Source organism: Mauremys reevesii, linkage group 2, assembly GCF_016161935.1.
Source record: "Mauremys reevesii isolate NIE-2019 linkage group 2, ASM1616193v1, whole genome shotgun sequence".
NCBI lineage: Eukaryota > Metazoa > Chordata > Testudines > Geoemydidae > Mauremys > Mauremys reevesii.
In genome coordinates, this window is record NC_052624.1 from 27,189,213 (window position 1) to 27,209,598 (window position 20,386).

Below are 20,386 nucleotides of genomic sequence, written 5' to 3' on the forward strand. Positions count from 1 at the left end.
CAGTCAGGCTCTTTCTGATTTATACTACAGACTCTAGTCATTTAAAAATAGATAGGTATAAAGACAAATAAGCAAGCTCTGGAGTTCTGCCACAGCATCTGCATTATTTATCCACCTGTCTATCCATGTATCAGTTTGGGAGATATACAAGATACATTCAACCCATGTTTGTTCCCTGCATTCCTTCTCACAGCTGATAAAATACAATGACTTACAAAAGGTTTCTTTGTCCTAATGTTTTGTGATATTACAGCAGTAATCAACACAGATCCCATTAAAAAGACTTCAGGGACTAGAGAGCTAAATATTTAATGCTTTTCTATCTATGATCAGTTTAATAATTAATGTGGTTCTTATCCAGGAAATGATAAAACACATCACCATCACACATGAAAAGCTAAACAAGCTCAACTAATATAAAGAAAAATATTATGCTTGACTACAACAATAATGAAATGAATATATATCTGAAAAGAACAAGTTAGAAGCCACATCAGTATAAATCTGTGGTGGTGTTTAGAAAGATCCCTAATATTCAATATCAAACATTCCAAACAGCAAAAGTTACCATCTTAATGAAATCTGCCACAATGTGTTATCAAAGATTTCCATACAATCCTGTCATAGTCACAAGAAGTTCTGCTTCCTGCTCTTCATTCAGCCAGGGGGCTGTTTGTAAAATGGTATTTTTACAGGCACAAAAATGGAATTTAACTGATACCGAGGTTTCCATTTGAAACTAGATGGTGTGAAATGTGTGTCATTCCAGGACAGTAAACGCAATGCTCTGTCACGGCTCTTTACACCCATTCTGATTTTTTTGCTCTCAAGTAGCCAGCACTGCTACAACTTGATTGCCCAACAGAAGCTTTTAGCTCAACTGAAGAATAAGGCCCTAACAGCTTGCTCTGATCTACAGAAGAGTAAACCCCAAGATGGGACTTGACTTGGGGTCTCAAAGTCAGGGAAGCCTCTTTGGTGAAGGTTTGCTGCTGCCCATGTCTCAGCTGCCTGTATGGAATATGCTGCTGGTCACTTATACATAGGGGCACTTCATTACTGCCTTGATTAGCAGCAAGGCGTTCTGCTATACAGGGTTTATTGCTGTTACTGTTGAGGTTAGAGATGGCAGTTTGCTGGGACATGATCTTCTCGTCCTCCTGAAGTTCTTCTTCATCTTCAGAGTGGACTGAGCAAGACGCTTCACTGGTATGACTGTCATGTGTCACTAGATGTTGATGGCCTCTGTCTTCTGGAGATGGTGGAGAATCCTCCAGCTTGTCAGCTGGAGGCAGAACTGATCTGTGCTCATCCTCTGCATGGAGACCTTCCACTGGTTTATTTTGTCCATTTCTTACTACCATTCTTTGGATGGCAAAGGCTAGATCAACAAGGCCAAGCAGAAAAGAGAGGCCACTCACCCCCCAAATGAAAATCATCATGATGGATTTCTCAGTAGGCCTGGAGATGTAGCAATCGACCATGCTGGTACAAGGAGACTGGTAACAGGAAAAGCGTTTAGGAACAAAAAATCCGAAGAGATAATACTGACCAGCTCCAAAGCTAGCCTCTGCCAGTGTTCTTAGAAAAAGATGAACAGTATATGCCCAAGAAAAATCAGGGATATTCAGAAGATCTGCTTTGCAGGATGGTCTAGTGACTGCAACATTTTTGCAGGGTTCCTTCAAAGCTGTATGGCCAGCTAAGGCCTTGATTCCTTCATATCTACATGGCAAACAATGTGCTGTCACAACATGCATGGCTACTTTGTGCAGAACATAGACACTGAACACAGCATAAGGTAGCAGAACAGACACTGTCTGAATGAGCCAGAATCGAAAGTGAGAGACAGGAGAGAAAATGTCATAGCACACATTAGAACATCCTGGTTGCAAGGTATTGCAGATGAATCGTTCTTGTTCGTCTTGGTAGAGGGGGTATCCCGCTAACACTATCACCACCATTCTCAGCAAGATTACTAATGTTAGCCAGATCTTTCCTACAGAGGAAGAAGAAATGGTGATAGACTCAGAGTACAGAAAATGAAATCTAGCAAGGAAGAGGCTCATAATGTAATCCTCCAGTGTGTACCATATTTATGAACAAAAATCAACTGGAATCTTTCCATTGACTTCAGTGGGCTTTAGATCAGGTCCTTAATTCTACAGTCCTTACTCCATTAAAACCCTTAGTAATATTGTGGCAGGATCAAGCATAAATTTATCTGAGTACCTCTCTTTTTATTTATTTTTTTCACCAGGCTCTATGCTTCTCAGGACCGGATCTTGGCTTTGTTAGATCTTTGCAAAGCAACATGTACACACAGACATTGCTCTATAAAGATGTAAATAATAATTTTTAAAAATTACCCTTCTCCATGGCTGTGGAGCTCGGTTGGTTTGAAAAAAAAAGGGCAGTTAGAACATGGAAGCTTTTCTCAGTCTAATATATCAAATCTTTGGACAAACACTGACCACAGGAAAATTCAACCCCAATATCGGATATTTTGCAAAGGGAAAAAAAGCAAAGCAAAAAAATTAGGACTTGAAACGTTCACCGGAGTAGTTACTGAAACTCAGTACTACCCCTATACTGATCAATATATGCAGGTAGAGTTTGAAGCCAGGACATCCTGAGTTTCAGTCCTGGATCTGCCACTGACTACCTATGGTCTTTGGAATGTCATTTAATTTAATAATCTCTCTGCCTCAGTTTCACAACTTAAAACAAAACAATGAGGGGGGTTGAGTGATTACTATATACTTATCTACATGAACACAGGATAAAGGTTAAGGACTCAATTCTGCTTCCAGATAAATGCAATAGTAAAAACTTTTGACAAGAGTTGAAGCAGGAAGGGGTCTGAATTAATGGTTGTACAGAGCCCTAGAAATCTAAAGTACTGAGTGGTTCTCTCTGATATAAACACACATGGTTTTACAGGCAGAGAGTTGGTAAAATAGCCCCTGTTGGTATTTTTAAAAATAACTCTTTTTAAAAGCAAAATCCTAATACTTTTTCTGTAGAGTGTATGGCGTATGCATACTTACAGTCTTATTTTTTTGGCAAGTAGGAGAGGCGATTGTCTAAGTACTTTTTATAACATTTGTGTGAATCTTAAACATTTAAATGTTTGTAAAACATTGCGGTGTTAATATTTTATTGGCATACATTTGAGATGAGCTACATACCTCTCTTGTGGCCAGCAAGAGAGACTATTCCAACAGAATAACAATAACACTGCTCTCAGAAATGGTGAAACTAGGCAAGAACATATAAACAACTCAGTAGCTCTGTGAGACTGCAGAATAGCTGATCATATTGAAACCCTTCCACAACCAACTAAACAATATATTTCCTAACCACAAACTATTTCTGATGGCATTATTGGTGTTTTCAGTTGGCTATTCTGGTGGAGAAAAATGGCTACTATATGAAATCAAAAGTAGCCCTTAATAAATAATACTCTGTATTTTATTACACTTTTTATGCAAGGATCTCTATTTCAAAACCATTCATGAATTAAGCCTCTCAACACCCTGGGATGTGTTAGAGCCTCAGTTTTTAATTAGAATGTACACATGAGAGAGTTCTGCTTAAAAACCACTGGGTACTATAGAGACAAGGTGGGTGAGGTAATAACTCTCATTAGACCCACTTCTTGGTGAGGGGGACAAGCTTCTTACAGATAACTCCTGTGCATTGTTTTCCCTAAGGGCTCGGTTCTGCAGACCGTTACTACAGTGAGCCATTTCATTGGGAGTTAGCGGGATTACTTGCTGTAGTGAGCAATGCACTGTAATAAATATTTACAGGACTGAGCTGTAAAGGCCAAAGTCCATCAAAGTCAGTTGTCTTCAGTAGTCTTTGGATCTGGCCCTAAGTCACTCACTCAAAATTACACAGTGAATCAGTAACAGAATCTTATTAAAAAAAAAAAAAAAGACTGAGGTCATTGTCTGAGAAAATTAAAGTGCATTTTTAATATGCACTTGAATGCTGTAAACTTTTAAAACCCAACTGTGAAAAGCAAGATTGCTTAATCACCAAATAGTTTATTGACAAATGTTTTCTTTTCTTCTCCCTGTACTATTTAGTTCACTGTTAAAGCGGGTTATGTCGCATAATGGGAAAATGTACCTTTTACACCTGCCTTGAGCTTTGAGTGTTTCATTACAGCTCTCAATAGAGCTGGGAGGAAACTTGGTGGGTAAGAATAGCCAGATTTGAAAGCCTCCCCCCAGCATTCATTTGTAACATTTAGAAAATATTCACAGCAGATGAAGTAGGAATCTTTTTTTTTTTTTAATCAAACATCAACAGCTCTTCTATCCCATAGCAAAACAACTAGCTTTCTTTGGCAGGGGAGCGGAGAGCAGTCAGACTGATACCGGGAAATGAAAGCTGCTGAACAGGGAAGAAACTTGGATGATTTGGGGGTACAAAACTCAAAGAAAGAGCACACCTTTTAAAGATACTTACCTACAAACGTAACATTGTAGTTGAGAGTGATAATTAAAAAGCCCAGTGAGTCCCAGCGCTCCATCTTTGAACTAGTTCACTACACTTTCAGCTTCTGAAAGCTTAAGAAAGATTCTGGCATTTTCAAGGCAAATTAGACCTAGACAGAGAAGGAAGAAAATAAATATTTGGGGAGAAAATACCCAACCACTAACAAAACAACATGATTGATGAAGAATTATTTTGATGAAAGAGCTAAATAGGCCTGCTGACTTTTGCAAATTGGGAACAAACCCTTCCTAGGAAATACAGTTGATTCACAAAAGTTCTAGCTTCACAGATCTATTTGCTGCACTTACCTCTGTGGTCCCCCTGTCCTGACAACTGCAACTAGACAAAAGGCAACAGGAGTAATCTCAACCATTGTGGGCTATTCTTACCCTCCCAGGGCATTCCAGCCTCCTGGCATTGCTGGGATATTTCAGTGGCAAAAATGAGACACGAGTACAGGAAATAATAGAAGCCTCTCTGTTTCCCCAAGGAGACTACAGATGAAAAATACAAGGAAAGGGGATACGATGGGACCAACATCCCTGTCTTCGGAAGGCATTTTCTGTTTAGCAACTCTTTACTAGGAAGCTATCCCACTGCAATTTTCCCAAAGTAGTTTTATTAATAAAACACACCCTCTCTGAGAGGACATCATGGTCTTGTCAATCACAGTTGCACCAAAAATTCCACAACTTCAGCCTGACAGGAGATCAATCTCTACCCTGCAAGGATATGGAGGATGAAAGTGATGAAATCTTTAATAGCATCTTGGAAAATAAAAATCTTCTTTTTAAAGTCATTTTCATTTGGACGAGTTCTTCCTGTCTGAATTATTTTGCATTGTAGTCATCACTGGGAAGAGCCTAGTAGAAATTGCCTTAATAATTGACAATCTAAGCAGATATTTGTGATGTTTACTATTTAAGAAGTAAGCCACGGCATGAAGCATGTTAAGGCTAAACTATACTTTTACAATCTGTTCTGAGTAATGGGCATAGCACCCCAAGAGCAAACCAGGAGGGAATTATGACTCTAAGGCAGTGGTCCCCAACCTTTTTGTCTGGCGGACGTCAGACGAAGGACCATGGCGGCGGTGGAGCATCCGCTGAAATGCCGCCGAATTTCTGCGGCGTTTCGGCGTTGCCTCCTCTCAATGACGCCGCTTGTCGGAGGCAAGCGGCATCATCGAGAGGTGTCGCCGCCGAAATGCCACAGAAATTCAGCGGCATTTCGGTGGATGCTCCACCGCCAGCCAGGACGCGGGCACATTTAGGTGCCCCCGCGGGCGCCATGGTGCCCGCGAGCACCGCGTTGGGGACCCCTGTTCTAAGGCCTTGTCTGCACTTGCGATGGCATGTAGATGACACGTAGCTACACACTGCAGTGAAAAGCAGGCTTTTCCGCATCGTGGTGCCTGGCTACACACAGCAATGAAAGGCTCCAGGAGCAAAGGGGCAGCCAAGACAGACTCCAGCAGTGGGGAGGCAGTGAGATACTACGCTTCTAAAAATAGCAGTGTAGACGTGGGAGGCCCTGTTTGGGTAGATAGAGAGCAGTCAGGTATATACTCAAAGGTCCTGGAGTTTCTGCACTCTACTTGCCTGAGCAGTGCTTCACTATCTACACTGCTCTTTATACCTGTGCTAGATGTATATGCAGCGTATGTACTATACACATTGTCAGACGTGTAGACATAGCCTGAGTCACCCCTAGCTCCAGAAAGAAAATAATCTACTACTATTATAGAGCCAAGGCTCCTTCCACTCCTCACCCTGCATGGTGTGGTGGGGGTGAGAATAGTGGCCCCAGAATCTGCTTTTTCCTTCCCCTCCACCCCATCTGTAACCACAGTGTGTGCTGTGGTTGCAAGGGTAATTCATATCTGGGCCTTAAATTACTGGGTGGGAGGGGAGATTAAAGTAGTGTGTGTATGAATCTATTCAGTGGTGGTTTGACAGGCCTGAAGGCCTCTATTGTGCCATAAAACAGGCAGACGTGTGAGCTTGTCAATGCAATCCTGCGAATGTACTTCTACCTGGAGACCCTCACTGCTAAGGGAGTGGAGATAGGCCAAGGTTTGCATGGACATCAAGAGTGAACTATTTGTATGTTTGGCAGAATTAGATTTTTTTAATAATACTTTGATAATATCAGTGATTACTTTTAATCGAACACTTGATTTTTATAGATTTAAAATTTCACAGGTGTGGGATATTATGTGGGGGTGCTCAGACAATGTGGGAGATCAGACAATTATTTAGTAACAGTAGACATTGATTCAAAAAGTTAAAGCTTTATAACGATTAAAAAAAATTGTCAACACGTCAAAATATACAAAGTAAATTTCCTTAAACCAGACTAAGACATTCTCAAGCAGCATTTTCTTACTTTGTCTATCTGTAAATATCAATTATTAGCTATGGAGATATTTTTTCATTGGTTTGTGTGAATATAGTAAAATTGACATTTACCCATTTTACTGGAACTATCAACAAGAGTGTCAGTGGAAGTTGTGGCATGGCTGGGTTATGTGATGTGAACCCTGGTCCACTGGTAACGGGATAATTTCCCATTCTCCCCACCCCATATTCCCACAATATGTAACGATTCCAAAAACATTTTCTCTAGGCACTCTCTGAATTCAGTGAGACCTAATCAGGAATGCTCAAGGTCTCAGACAGGACAGCAAGAGAATTATTTGTGTTAGTCTGCCTAAGACCAGGGAAACGTAAAAAACAACGTACAGTGATGGAACGTCAAATAAATAAAATGATGATTTACCATAGTAAAAATTTTTAATCTGAAGTGATAAATATATGTAGTATTTTTTAAGTACTCTTGTAATTAATAAACACTTTTTTTCCAACCAAAGGGAGCTCTTTAGTATTGTATTGTACTGTTTTTATGGTGCTTGAGGTTGTGTTTTTGTGGTCTTGGGCGGGGGGAGGAAGAGTTTGGAGTGGGAAAGAGTGCAAATAACCATATTTTTAATTTTGGAAAAGTAGCCACTCATGTGAAACTTCCTTTATCAAAAATAGAATCAGGAATGTTAAGATGCTGACAGGATACTAATGCACAGCAGCTGCATTGACACAGTAGGTCATAAATTGTTCATCATGTCAAATAATCACAACTTAAAATGTCTTTAGCTGCTTTTAACATGTAGACCATAACAGTATGTGAAGATTAAGCATATTTGTTCCTTAAAACCTTATCTGCCACCATCTTGATGGTGGCAGATGAGGAAATCTGGGCACAATGGCTCCATGACAGGGACATATGCTGAGATAGGTAAGTGTATTTTCTTTTTAAAAATTAAAGCATTATCCTGTAGACTTATGAACAGTGATGCAATCTATACCCTAGCGAAGAGGGGATAGGGCACAGTCAGGAGACCTGTGTTCTAATCTGCTCTATCACTACTGTGCTGGGTGACTTTAGGCAAGTCACTTCAGTTCTCAGTGGATCTCTTTTCTCTGTCTTATTTATTTAGATTGTAAGCTCTTCGAGGCAGGGGCTGTCTTCAGGCTTGTCTCCACTTACTGTGGATCGACATTGCGGTGATTGATCCACCAGGAGTCGATTTAGCAGGTCTAGTGAAGGCCCGCTAAATCAACCGCCGATCGCTCTCCTGTCAACTCCGGTATGCCACCAGAATGAGATGCATAAGGTAAGGCAACGAGAGAGTTTCTCCCATTGACACAGTGCGGTGTAGACACCTCAATAAGTCGACCCACGGTACGTCTTCTCCAGCTACATTATTCATGTAGGTGGAGTTGTGTAACTTAGGTCGACTTAGCACTATAGTGTAGACCTGCCCTTTGACTATGTTTTTGTACAATGCCTAGCAAACTAGGGCCTTGATCTCAGTTGTAGCCTGGAGGTACTCAGTAATACACTTAACCATAAATGCAAGACTCAGTGCCATGTGGTATTTCTATTGTTACCTATGGAATTATGTAAAATATCAGCTGATTCTTCACTACCGTTCATATTCAAAATTTGTTTTTGTCTTTCAAATAACTGGTCAGAAACAGTTTCAGTTTTCCCTTAATTTATGAAAAATGTGAAGCAGCGATGAGAATTTTTCCATGCAGCTGAAGTTGTCTTTTCCAGATGTATCATCCCTCATGGTTACTCTTGGCCTTAACATAAGAACATAAGAAAGGCCGTACCGGGTCAGACCAAAGGTCCATCTAGCCCAGTATCTGTCTACCGACAGTGGCCAATGCCAGGTGCCCCAGAGGGAGTGAACCTAACAGGCAATGATCAAGTGATCTCTCTCCTGCCATCCATCTCCATCCTCTGACAAACAGAGGCTAGGGACACCATTCTTACCCATCCTGGCTAATAGCCATTTATGGACTTAGCCACCATGAATTTATCCAGTCCCCTTTTAAACATTGTTATAGTCCTAGCCTTCACAACCTCCTCAGGTAAGGAGTTCCACAAGTTGACTGTGCGCTGCGTGAAGAAGAAACTTGCACTCTTCCCTAGATTCCTATTTGTCAATAGATACCGAGGCTAAATAATCTAGAGATTGGGTTATACCAAAATCCCATATCTGATCATCCCCAAATGTTGGCGAAGTTGAGTGCTGAAATCTGTGATCCAAGCCCACGTGTACAATCAATGTATTTTTTTTAAAAAGAGGTGGCTATATTACATCACTTGAATATCCTGTAATAATTTCATCACTTTTTCCTTGCAGTTCCTTAAAGAGACACAGCACAGCCCTCACTTGAAGGGGTCAGCAATGAAACACAAGAAGGTGCAATAAATCTATTTTCAAATCCACAATGGCTGCCTGAGTTTAAAACCACTTACAACAAATTCAGGGCTTGAACCAGCAAATACTTACATAGGAATGACTGTGAGTATCCTATTGAGAGTGAAAACAGTTGTGCACATATCAGGACCGTACTTGATAATGGACAAAATTTGTCAGAAGTGGTTAAAACAATAATCCACAGTTACATACAGACCTACCTGGGTTGACCATGTCATGTTCTCTGCTAAAAGTAAATCAATGTGGCACAATGTATAATGTAAGGACTGGGCTTAGTCCTTGGCTCTGGGTGAGGACTCAGTGCAACTCGGTATTAACTAGCATACATGTTAGCGTAGCACACGCCACATTAATATGTATTACTCATGTATGGGATTAATATTGTATACTTCATATGGCATATGAATGTTGGGTAGTTTTGCTAATTAACTTGTGTGATGCTTTCTCCCCGAATGCGGGTTACTCCTGTTCTGTTCTCACTGAGACGTACATATCCCAAAACACATTGCAGAGCTGAATTCAGCTCTTAGCATAGGCAAATACAATACATTATTACTAGGTCCTGGTACAGGTAGGGAGTTCTTTCACAGCCCATTGGTGCCTGGAACACGGTATCCAAAACAAAGAGAAGAAAGGAACAGGTTGCTACAGAAAAACAAGACAAAACGCTGATTGGTGAGTTAAGTTTTGGTTGCTGCTTAGAATGTTCTCTAATTTGTAAATAACCACATGTGTATATACAGCTAGTTTTGAATACATATTTCTAGAGCAATATTGAATGTTGTGAGACTCTGCACTCCAGACTGGATTGGCAAAGAATTAACTCTTTCCTTTCTGTATAATACTGCTATGTCTTGGACTAATAAAATTGACTACGCTTGGTTATTTGGTCTCTTGAACAATTTCAATCTTGAATAAAAAATGTAGTTAAGCAATTGGTTGTATGTTTAGGAAGGGGAGATGCATAGATACCTTTTAAGCCACTTCTGGGCTTTCCTATCCTGGGGCAAGTCTATGCCAACCAATCCCCAGTTAGGAATTAGAGCAGTCAGAAGGCTGCTGTCATCTGCCTCAGTTGTGCCCATTCTGGCAGCTAGAAATGACTGATGTCACAGCCACTCTCTGTTACCCTGCAATGCACCCAGCAACAACTGCAGGAAAAAAGGGGGAAGTGGGAGCTGCTAAGGCAACTTTCTGTGATCAGTTAAAAGGGCTTTAGGGCAGCATTGTGCCAAAGTATCCATACTACGCTTTCCTAATGTGCCTGAGGATCTGACATCAGAATCTGGTTTCCTTAGCAGAAATGTTTATTTTTAAGAGCAAATGCACAGTCATGTGTCTTTAAAATAAAATAACTCCTTTATTTCAGATAGAGTTTTTATGCCTACTAATAGACCAATCTTGATTGGCTAGTGGCCAATCTTTCAGTGAACATAATCGAGCTCTTAAGAGAATGGTCTTTAAGTTCATAAACAAAAACATTCTCAGCAACAAACATAAATGGAAGCATTGAAAATGAAGATAATAAAGATTAGGAGGATACTATTAAAATTTATGTTCCTTTAAAAAATTGATTATAATTTTGTAAATGGGAAGAAGCAAAGCTATTTAACCAAACACTAATGAGCAATACAGAGCACTGATCGGTTAACAGAAAACCTAACCTAAATTAAGAAAACCTTCTACATAGCCAACACAGCAACTTGGCAACAAAAGTGCATGTGGTGTGTATACATACCACACGCGCACACACACATATTCTTTAATGTAGTCCAACAGTGTGAGTAATGGTCTCACGGCATCTGCCTAAAAGGAGCTAAGATAACATAAAAGTCTACAGGGAGATTTTTCAAAGGCACAAATGGGAGTTAGACTAGGGTGACCAGATGTCCCGATTTTATAGGGACAGTCCCGATTTTTGGGTCTTTTTCTTATATAGGCTCCTATTACCCCCTACCTCTGTCCCGATTTTTCACACTTGCTGTCTGGTCACCCTAAGTTAGACAGCCAAATCCCATTGACTTCCAGCAGGAATTGGGTACCTAACTGCCCTTTGTACCTCTGTAAACCTTTCCTTAGATCTTCATCTTCCATGCAGATATTACTGAAAGTGGAAAATAATCAAAAACCACCCTGACCAGTACTGGCACTACTACAATAGAAGCGGAAGAAGCAAGAAACATACAACTTGGGAGCCCAGGCTAGGCAACTCAAGTACTGTGCAGGTATTGGTGCTATTCTGGAGAGGTGTACGTTTCTCACTACAGTTTATAAACTACTTGATGAAGGGTTTGAATTATATTCTCTTCTTTACTCTATTAAAACAATGAGGAGTGCGGTGGCATCTTAAAGACTAACAGATTTATTTGGGCATAAGCTTTTGGGGGTAAAAACCCCACTTCTTCAGATGCATGCCCATGTTTTTTACCCCCGAAAGCTTATGCCCAAATAAATCTGTGTTAGTCTTCAAGGAGCCAGCGCACACCTCATTGTTTTTGTGGATACAGACTAAGATGGCTACCCCTCTGATTCTTTACTCTACTCAGGCTCTTTGCCTAAAGGTACGTCTACACTTCGGGACTATTCCGAATTTGCATAAACCAGTTTTGTAAAACAGATTGTATAAAATCGAGTGCGCGCGGCCACACTAAACACATTAAATCGGTGGTGTGCGTCCACGGTCCGAGGCTAGCATCGACTTCTGGAGCGTTGCACTGTGGGTAGCTATTCCGTAGCTATCCCATAGTTCCCGCAGCCTCCCCCGCCCCTTGGAATTTCCGGGTTGAGATCCCAGTGCCTGATGGGGCAAAAATCATTGTCGCGGGTGGTTCTGGGTACAGCCTCACCCCTCCCTCCCTGAAAGCAGCAGACAACCGTTTTGCGCCTTTTTTGCTTGGTGAACTGTGCAGACGCCATAGCACAGCAAGCATGGACCCTGCTCAGCTCAATACCACAATAATGGATGTTTTAAACACCTCGCGCACTCTCGTGCAGTATATGGTGAACCAGGACCTTCAAACCGAGGCGAGGAGGAGGCAGATACGGCAGCGCGGCGATGACAGTGATGAGGATGTAGACACAGAATTCTCTCAAACCGCGGGCCCCTGCGCTTTGGAGATCCTGATGGTAATGGGGCAGATTCTATCCATTGAACGCCGATTTTGGGCCGGGGAAACAAGCACTGACTGGTGGGACCGCATTGTGTTGCAGGTGTGGGACGATTCCCAGTGGCTGTGAAACTTTCGCATGCGTAAGGGCACTTTCATGGAACTTTGTGACTTGCTTGCCCCTGCCCTGAAACGCCATAATACCAAGATGAGAGCAGCCCTCACAGTAGAGAAGCGAGTGGCGATAGCCCTGTGGAAGCTTGCAACTCCAGACAGCTACCGGTCAGTCGGGAATCAATTTGGAGTTGGAAAATCTACTGTGGGGGCTGCTGTGATGCAAGTAGCCAAAGCAATCACTAATCTGCTGATACGAAGGTTGTGACTCTGGGAAATGTGCAGGCCATAGTGGATGGCTTTGCTGCACTGGGATTCCCTAACTGTGGGGGGGCGTTAGATGGAACCCATCTCCCTATCTGGGCACCGGAGCGCCAGGGCCCCCAGTACGTAAACCGGAAGGGGTACTTTTCAATGGTGCTGCACGCACTGGTGGATCACAAGGACGTTTCACAAACATCCACGTGGGATGGCCAGGGAGGGTTCATGACGCTCGCGTATTCAGAAGCACTACTCTGTTTAAACGGCTGCAGCAAGGGAATTACTTCCCAGACCAGAAAATAACAGTTGGGGATGTTGAAATGCCTGTCGTTATCCTGGGGGACCCAGCCTACCCCTTGATGCCATGGCTCATGAAGCCATACACAGGCAGCCTGGACAGTGGTCAGGATCTGTTCAATTACAGGCTGATCAAGTGCAGAATGGTGGTGGAATGTGCATTTGGCCGTTTAAAGGCTCGCTGGCGCACATTACTGACTCGCTCAGACCTCAGCCAAACCAATGTCCCCTATGTTATTACTGCTTGCTGTATTCTCCACAATCTCTGTGAGAGTAAGGGTGAGACCTTTATGGCGGGGTGGGAGGCTGAGGCAAATCACCTGGCCGCTGATTACGCGCAGCCAGACACCAGGGAGATTAGAAGAGCACACCAGGAAGCGGTGCGCATCAGAGAAGCTTTGAAAACGAGCTTCATCAATGGCCAGGGTACAGTGTGACTGCTGTGTTTGTTGATGAACACCCACCCCCCTTGATTGACTCATTCCCTGTAAGCAACTCACCCTCCCCCTTCGAGTACAGCTTACTTATGCAAATAAAGTCACTATAGTTTAAAAATCATGAATTCTTTATTAATTCATTATAAAAAGAGGGAGAGAAGTAAGGGTGTGGTTTGGGAGGAGGATAGGAGGGATGGAGAAGGCCATTAAAAAAATTTCACAGTAACGACAGCCTTCTGGTTGGGCTGTCCACGGGGGTGGAGTGGGTGGGTGCACGGAGCCTCCCCCCACGCGTTCTTACACGTCTGGGTGAGGAGGATGTGGAACATGGTGAGGGTTGAGGGTGGTTATACAGGGGCTGCAGCGGCACTCTGTGATCCTGCTGCCGTTCCTGAAGCTCCACCAGACGCCGGAGCATGTCAGTTTGATCACGCAGCAGCCCCAGAGTTGCATCCCGCCACCGCTGATCTTCCTGCCGCCACCGCTGATTTTCCTGCCGGTCTTCCTGCCGCCACCTCTCATCTCGGGTGTCTCTCCTGTCCTCACGTTCACTGGCATCTTTCCTGTAATTTGATACCACGTCCTTCCACTCATTCAGATGAGCTCTTTCATTGCGTGTAACTTCCATAATATCCGAGAACATTTCATCTCGCATCTTCTTTTTCCTCCGCCTTATCTGTGCTAGCCTTTGGGATGGAGGAGGGACGCTTGAAAAATTTGCAGCTGCATGAGGGAGAGAAATATTTTAAAAGATACATTTTACAGAACAATGGTTATACTCTTTCACAGTGAAAAGCACTATTCACCTTACATAGCACATGTGATTTCCCTACAAGGTCGCATTTTTCATCTTAATACTGAGTGCCTGCAGCTCTGGAGTTACAGATCTCTCAGACACAGGTCCAGGCATCAGAATTCAGCTTGCATGCGGCCATGGTAAGCCACTGTCTTTCGGCTTCTGTAGTGATTTACCCCTCCCCCCAACGCATGGCTAATACCACGCTAGCTCCCTGCTAATCAACACCCTTCCCACCCCCCCACCCACTGCGTGGCTGGTAGCTTGGGGAAGATCCCCGCTGGCCAAACACAAAAAAGATCATTGGCATTTCACTCCTCCCCTCCCCCCACGTGGCTACGTGCAGGAAAGGATTTTTTTTAAGCTGCTGCAGTCCACGAACCCAGTAGGAAAATGGCCATCCCCCTTAAATTCCTGATTTTTAACCAGGTTATCCTGAACGATATCACTTTGCTGAGGATAACACAGCGAGATAAAGAACGGATGCTTCTTGAATGCCAGCAATCACCGGGACTATACACTGCTATGCTTTGCCATGCAATGATACCTGATTACTTGCTACATGCATGGCGTGGTAAAGTGTCCTACCATGGTGGGCGGAACAAGGCTGCCTTGCCCAGAAACCTTCTGCAAAGGCTTCTGGAGTACCTACAGGAGCGCTTCATCGAGATGTCCCTGGAGGATTTCCTCTCAATCCCCGGACATGTTAACAAACTTTTCTAAGTAACTATACTGTCTGCGAATGCATCCCAAGTCCTCAGGGCAAATCAATCATTAAAAAACGCTTGCTTAAAAAACAATGTTTGCTATTTGCAAAGGTACACTCACCAGAGGTCCCTTCCATGGCGTCATGGTCTGGGATAGTTGCTTGGGAGGGCTGGGAGGAGGGTAATTCCGTCAGGGTGAGAAAAAGCTCCTGGCTGCTGGGGCTCACGGAGTGCTGTGTGGTCTCTGCTAGGTCGTCCTCCTCTTCTTCATCTTCATCTTCCCCGTCTGCATAATCCTCAGACATGGCAGAGATTACAACCCCCACCTCGGAATCCACGGTCAGGGGTGGGGTACTTGTGGCCCAGCCCCCTAAAATTGCATGCAGCTCAGCATAGAAGCGGCATGTTTTTCGACCTGCCCTGGACCTTCCGTTTGCTTCTTTGGTTTTCTGGTAGGCTTGTCTGAGCTCCTTAACTTTCACTCTGCACTGCACTGAGTCCCTGCTGTGGCCTTTATCCGTCATAGCCTTAGAAATTCTTTCAAATACTTTTTCATTTCGTCTTTTGGAACGCAGTTCTGTTAGCACTGAATCTTCTTTCCATATAGTGATCAGATCTAGTACCTCCCGTGCAGTCCATGCTGGGACTCTTTTTCGATTCTCAGGAGACTGCATTGTTACCTGTGCAGATGAGCTGTGCGTGGTCACCTGTGCTGATGAGCTCTCCACGCTGGGGAAGCAGGAAATGAATTTCAAAAGTTCGCGGGGCTTTTCCTGTCTACCTGGCCAGTGCATCAGAGTTCAGAATGCTGTCCAGAGCGGTCACAGTGGTGTACTGTGGGATACCGCCCGGAGGCCAATACCGTCGATTTGCGGCCACACTAACCCTATTCCGATATGTTAATCCCGATATTAGCACTACTCCTCTCGTCGGGGAGGAGTACAGAAACCGATTTAAAGAGCCTTTAAAATCGATATAAGGTGCCTCCTAGTGTGGACGGGTGTGGCGTTAAATCGGTTTTACGCTCCTAAAACCGGTTTAAACGCCTAGTGCAGACCAGGCCTAAACAACTTAGAAAATCTTACTCATGCCACAAGGAGGCATGTCTGCTGGGAAGTCACCTGCCCCTCTTGCCATCACCTCCGTCCAACATCTCCTGGAGCTTTAATCCTTAACTGGGTCTTCAGAAAGGGCCAGTTAGCCACTTCCCCATCAACTACTTTCAGGGAGCTACCTGGTGCAGCCAATGACCCTTCTGCTCCCAGAAAGCTATTGAGGAAATGTATGTGTGAATTAACAGTTAGATTCAAGTCTGGGCAGTGGTTGGACTTGATCCTCGACGCAAACTGGTTCACTCATCCCTAATTATTAGGAAACATATGGCAAAAACTAACAAGGTACATACGGTGTGCTGTACTTTTACTAAATAAGAGAAGAAGAGAAAAATAAAATCTAAAAGCAGACAGTTTTAGCATATGCCCACTGGGGTCTGATCTATTCTGATTCCTATTTTGCCTCAAGGCAAATTGCCTTCTCAGTAACTGTTTGGAAAGGTCAAGCTTCATAAAGAAATATAATACCCTATCCAAGAAGCAGCTCTTATAGACACTGATTCAGCAAAGAAATTAAGAACATAAACCCAGCCCTATTCAGCAAAGCACTTAGACATGTGCTTAACTTTAAACATGGTTAAGTTTGACTTCAGTGGAACTTAAGCATGTGGTTATGTGCTTGCTGAATCAGGCTCTTGGGGCCAGCTTTCTCAAAAGTATTTAAATGCCTAAAAATGCAGGTAGGCCCCTAGCAACATTTTCAAAAGCACCTAAGCCGGTTGGGCACCCAACTCCCATTGAAATGTGCAGCAGTACATCTACTGGAGGTTTGCACCAGTGTATCTACATCAGTGCAAAAATCTCTGGTACAGACAGTGACTAGGCTATTTTGTAACTGTGTTTACATGACACTCAGCATTGTGATTATGTTTTGTAAGCAGTAAACAAGTGTTTGAGGCTCAAAATGCTGAACACATTCTGGGCTTATTCAGTACTGTAGGTGTTGAATAGTGTTTGCCTACTTCTCATTTGGGGAATATGGACTCTTGCTTAGGTTTGTTTAGTTTACCCACTTATTTTTTTACCACTGGCTTGATCCTGCACTCTTATGGTCATTATTTGTTTCTATTAGTGCCCACTCTGTGCTTGGCCAGGGGTGGCCAACCTGAGCCTGAGAAGGAGCCAGAATTTGCCAATTAACATTGCCAAAGAGCCACAGTAATATGTCAGCAGCCCCCAATCCGCTACACCCCTCCAGTCCCCAGTGCCTCCCACCCACTGGCAGCCTCACCAATCAGCACCTCCCCACTCCTCCTCACGCCTCCCACTCACCGCAATCAGCTGTTTTGCAGTGTGCAGGAGGCTCTGGTGGGAAGGGGGGAGGAGCAAGGGCATGGCAGGCTTGGAGGAAGGGGTGGAGTGGTGGCAGGACGTGGGGCAGGGCAAGGGGTTGAGCAGTGAGCACCCTACAGCACATTGGAAATTTAGCATCTGTAGCTCCAGCCTCGGAGCCAGCGCCTATGCAGGGAGTCACACATTAACCTCTGAAGAGCCACATGTGGCTCCGGAGCCATAGGTTGGCCACCCCTGTTCGAGGCACTTTCCAAACACAATAGGGGGCCCAGTCCCTGACCCAGGGAGCTCAGAATCTAAAAATATAGACAAAAGGCAAGGAAAAGAGTGCAAAAAAGTTGGTTAGGGGGCAAAGTGGTATTTGGCCACGGCCTGGTAAGAAAGTTAATGGCTCCAGTTTATCCTTCTACAGTTATTGCCAATTACTCCCCAAATATGTCAGTGTAATCAGCTGGCTTCCTGCTAGTGCCAGAGCAGAATGGGATTTGAATTCAGAGAGGGGAGTAGCCTTGCTCTTGAGCTTTTTTTGATTTTGCCTGAGCGGGGAGTTCAGGATCAGCCCCTTATACAGCACTTTTCACAGCTGTCAAGTCCCTCTGTAACCAGCCAGAGACAAACCAAATACAACCTCCAAGTAATTAAGAACTAGGATAACAAAACACCTGAGTGAGAGATTTTCAAAAGCCACAAGGAAGAGGTAATTACCCAACTCTCGTTAAAAGTCAGTGATAGTTGGACACAGCTCCCATTTGTGACTTTGCAAATCTTCCCCAAGTCATAGTAGTACAGCTTGCTTAATTTATTGTTTCTCAGATCTGTTATTCCTTCCGTATGCACAAATCCCATTGGCATGACTGGGAGGTATGCTCATATATCACAACAATAGACCCTATCTAAGAATCAGGAAACTAAGCGAGCACCATTATACGATTTAAGAGATTTCTTTAGTCTAGTTAATTTTAGTTGGCTCTATTGGCATTGTTTCTGGAAGGATTTTTCATATTATAAGGGAACCTTGGTACTTATACAGGTGGGGTATCAATTAATACCATGGAAATCATTAAAATAAGATATAAATATCTCAAAAATACTAAAAATAATCCAACAACAGGTTATAATAATATTGAATAGAGGGTATATTAGTATGTAGAATATCTCACTAAGTTTACAACTCAGTGCTGTATATTTTGGCTATACACCATGAAACAGAACTCCTCAAACCTAGCCAGGTTTGGGGAGAGCAAATAGATTACTGTTTTCAGCATTCACAACAAAAGAGGTTATTGTGTTGGTTCTGGACAATCGGTAAATAAATCTGCCATAGCAGGTTTAGCACACAGTCAGCTGTTTTAGAATTAAAATAGAGTTCTTTACACTTTCTTGTATTTCATGGCTAACCGTTTTAAGAAACAAAACCCATACTGTTGTCTCGGTTATTGAGGACTGAGACAGCTTTTTCTTACATTAGAGACAGATGATTTGTAGTGAGATGGTTATTCAAGTCAAGCAAAGAAAACCAGGCTCCACAGAGAAATGGCAAAGGTTTAAATTAAATAAGACTGAAGAAATATGGTAGCAGGTCCTTTCCTTATTTTATTTAGAATGTAAAATTCAGAATGTAGAGGAACACTACTGGGTGTTGATTTCTTCTTGGATGCAAAGAAATTTCTTCACAACCAATTAAACTCATCCCTGTGCAAAAGGCCAGCATAAAACCTATGCCTCACATAAGTCTTGCCTAAGCCCCCAAAATAAAACTTTAAATGCTGGATAGGCCTTGTGCTGCACAAAATGGAAAGTTTCCTAAAAGCAGCATTTCCTCCTACATACAACAGGCCCAGTCTATTCATTTATCTCGTTGCCCCACAGTGAGAGATCATTTGTTTGGATTGTTCTCCAGTGTTTTTTTGTTTGTTATAGGAACACTATAATATTCTTCTTAATTTTCATTCAGATCCTTTGTTGAAAATGCTCTGGTCATAAAGAGGATGGTGACCGATTGTTCTCTATGTCCACAGGCAGGGCCGGCTTTAGGCCTATTCCACCAATTCCCCCGAATCGGGCCCTGCACCTAAGAGGGCCCCGCACCCAGTGAGAATCCCTTCCCTGGCTAGAGGCTCCTTTTAAATTTTTACTCACCTGGTGGCGCTTCGGGTCTTTAGCGGCACTTCGGCGGTGGGTCCTTCAGTGCTGCTGAAGACCTAGAGTGAGTGAAGAACCCACCGCTGAAGTGCCGCTGAAGACTCGGAGCACCGCCCGGTGAGTACACGCCCCATGTGTTTTTTTACATGGGGGGGTGTTGGGTTTTTTTAAGTCATCCCTGCTGGGGCCCCGTCGAAACTGTTCGAATTGGGCCCCGCACCTCCTAAAGCCAGCCCTGTCCACAGGAGGTAGGAAAACAAGTAGTAATCTTAATCTGCAGCAAGGAAGATTTAGGTTAGAAATTAGGAAAAAATTCTGACTATAAAAATAGTTAAGTACTAGAATAGGTTACCAAGGGAGGCTTCCCATTCCTGGAGGTTTTTAGGAACAGGTCATACATCTGTCAGGGATGGTCTAGGAGTATACTTGATTCCACCTCAGCACCAGGGAGGACTAGATGACCTCTTGAGGTCTCTTCCAGTCCTACATTTGTATGATTCTCTGATTCGATACTTGGTTTCTTTGATCTATCCGATCATATACAAATCACTTACATCCACTGGCCACATTAGAGATCATTAGTAGGATGCGCATAACAATGAGATTTCTTTAGCCTTACCTTGATTATACTTTTTACTTTTGAACTTGAAATCGTGAACCCTGTTAATGTACTGTTTAATAAAGTAAAAAATACACACAAACTTTATATAAACTGTCAATTGTCTGGAGTGGCTCAGGTACCAACCTCAGGGCAGAATGTTACAAAGCAGGGTACACAAACTCCAATTGGTTGTGAGTTCTATACTTAACCTTCACCAA

General features: G+C 43.1%; 1 protein-coding gene across 1 annotated transcript; it reads right to left on the reverse strand.

Annotated features, from left to right (window-relative positions):
- Positions 1-800: 800 nt before the first annotated feature.
- GJD4 (gap junction protein delta 4) lies at positions 801-5,184 on the reverse strand. Its single transcript, XM_039526367.1, has 3 exons — positions 5,148-5,184; positions 4,483-4,621; positions 801-1,999 (listed from the first exon to the last, which is right to left on the reverse strand). Exons 2-3 carry the CDS (start codon positions 4,544-4,546, stop codon positions 801-803), a joined length of 1,263 nt encoding a protein of 420 aa, XP_039382301.1. The 5' UTR covers positions 4,547-4,621; positions 5,148-5,184.
- Between the last annotated feature and the right edge of the window lie 15,202 nt (positions 5,185-20,386).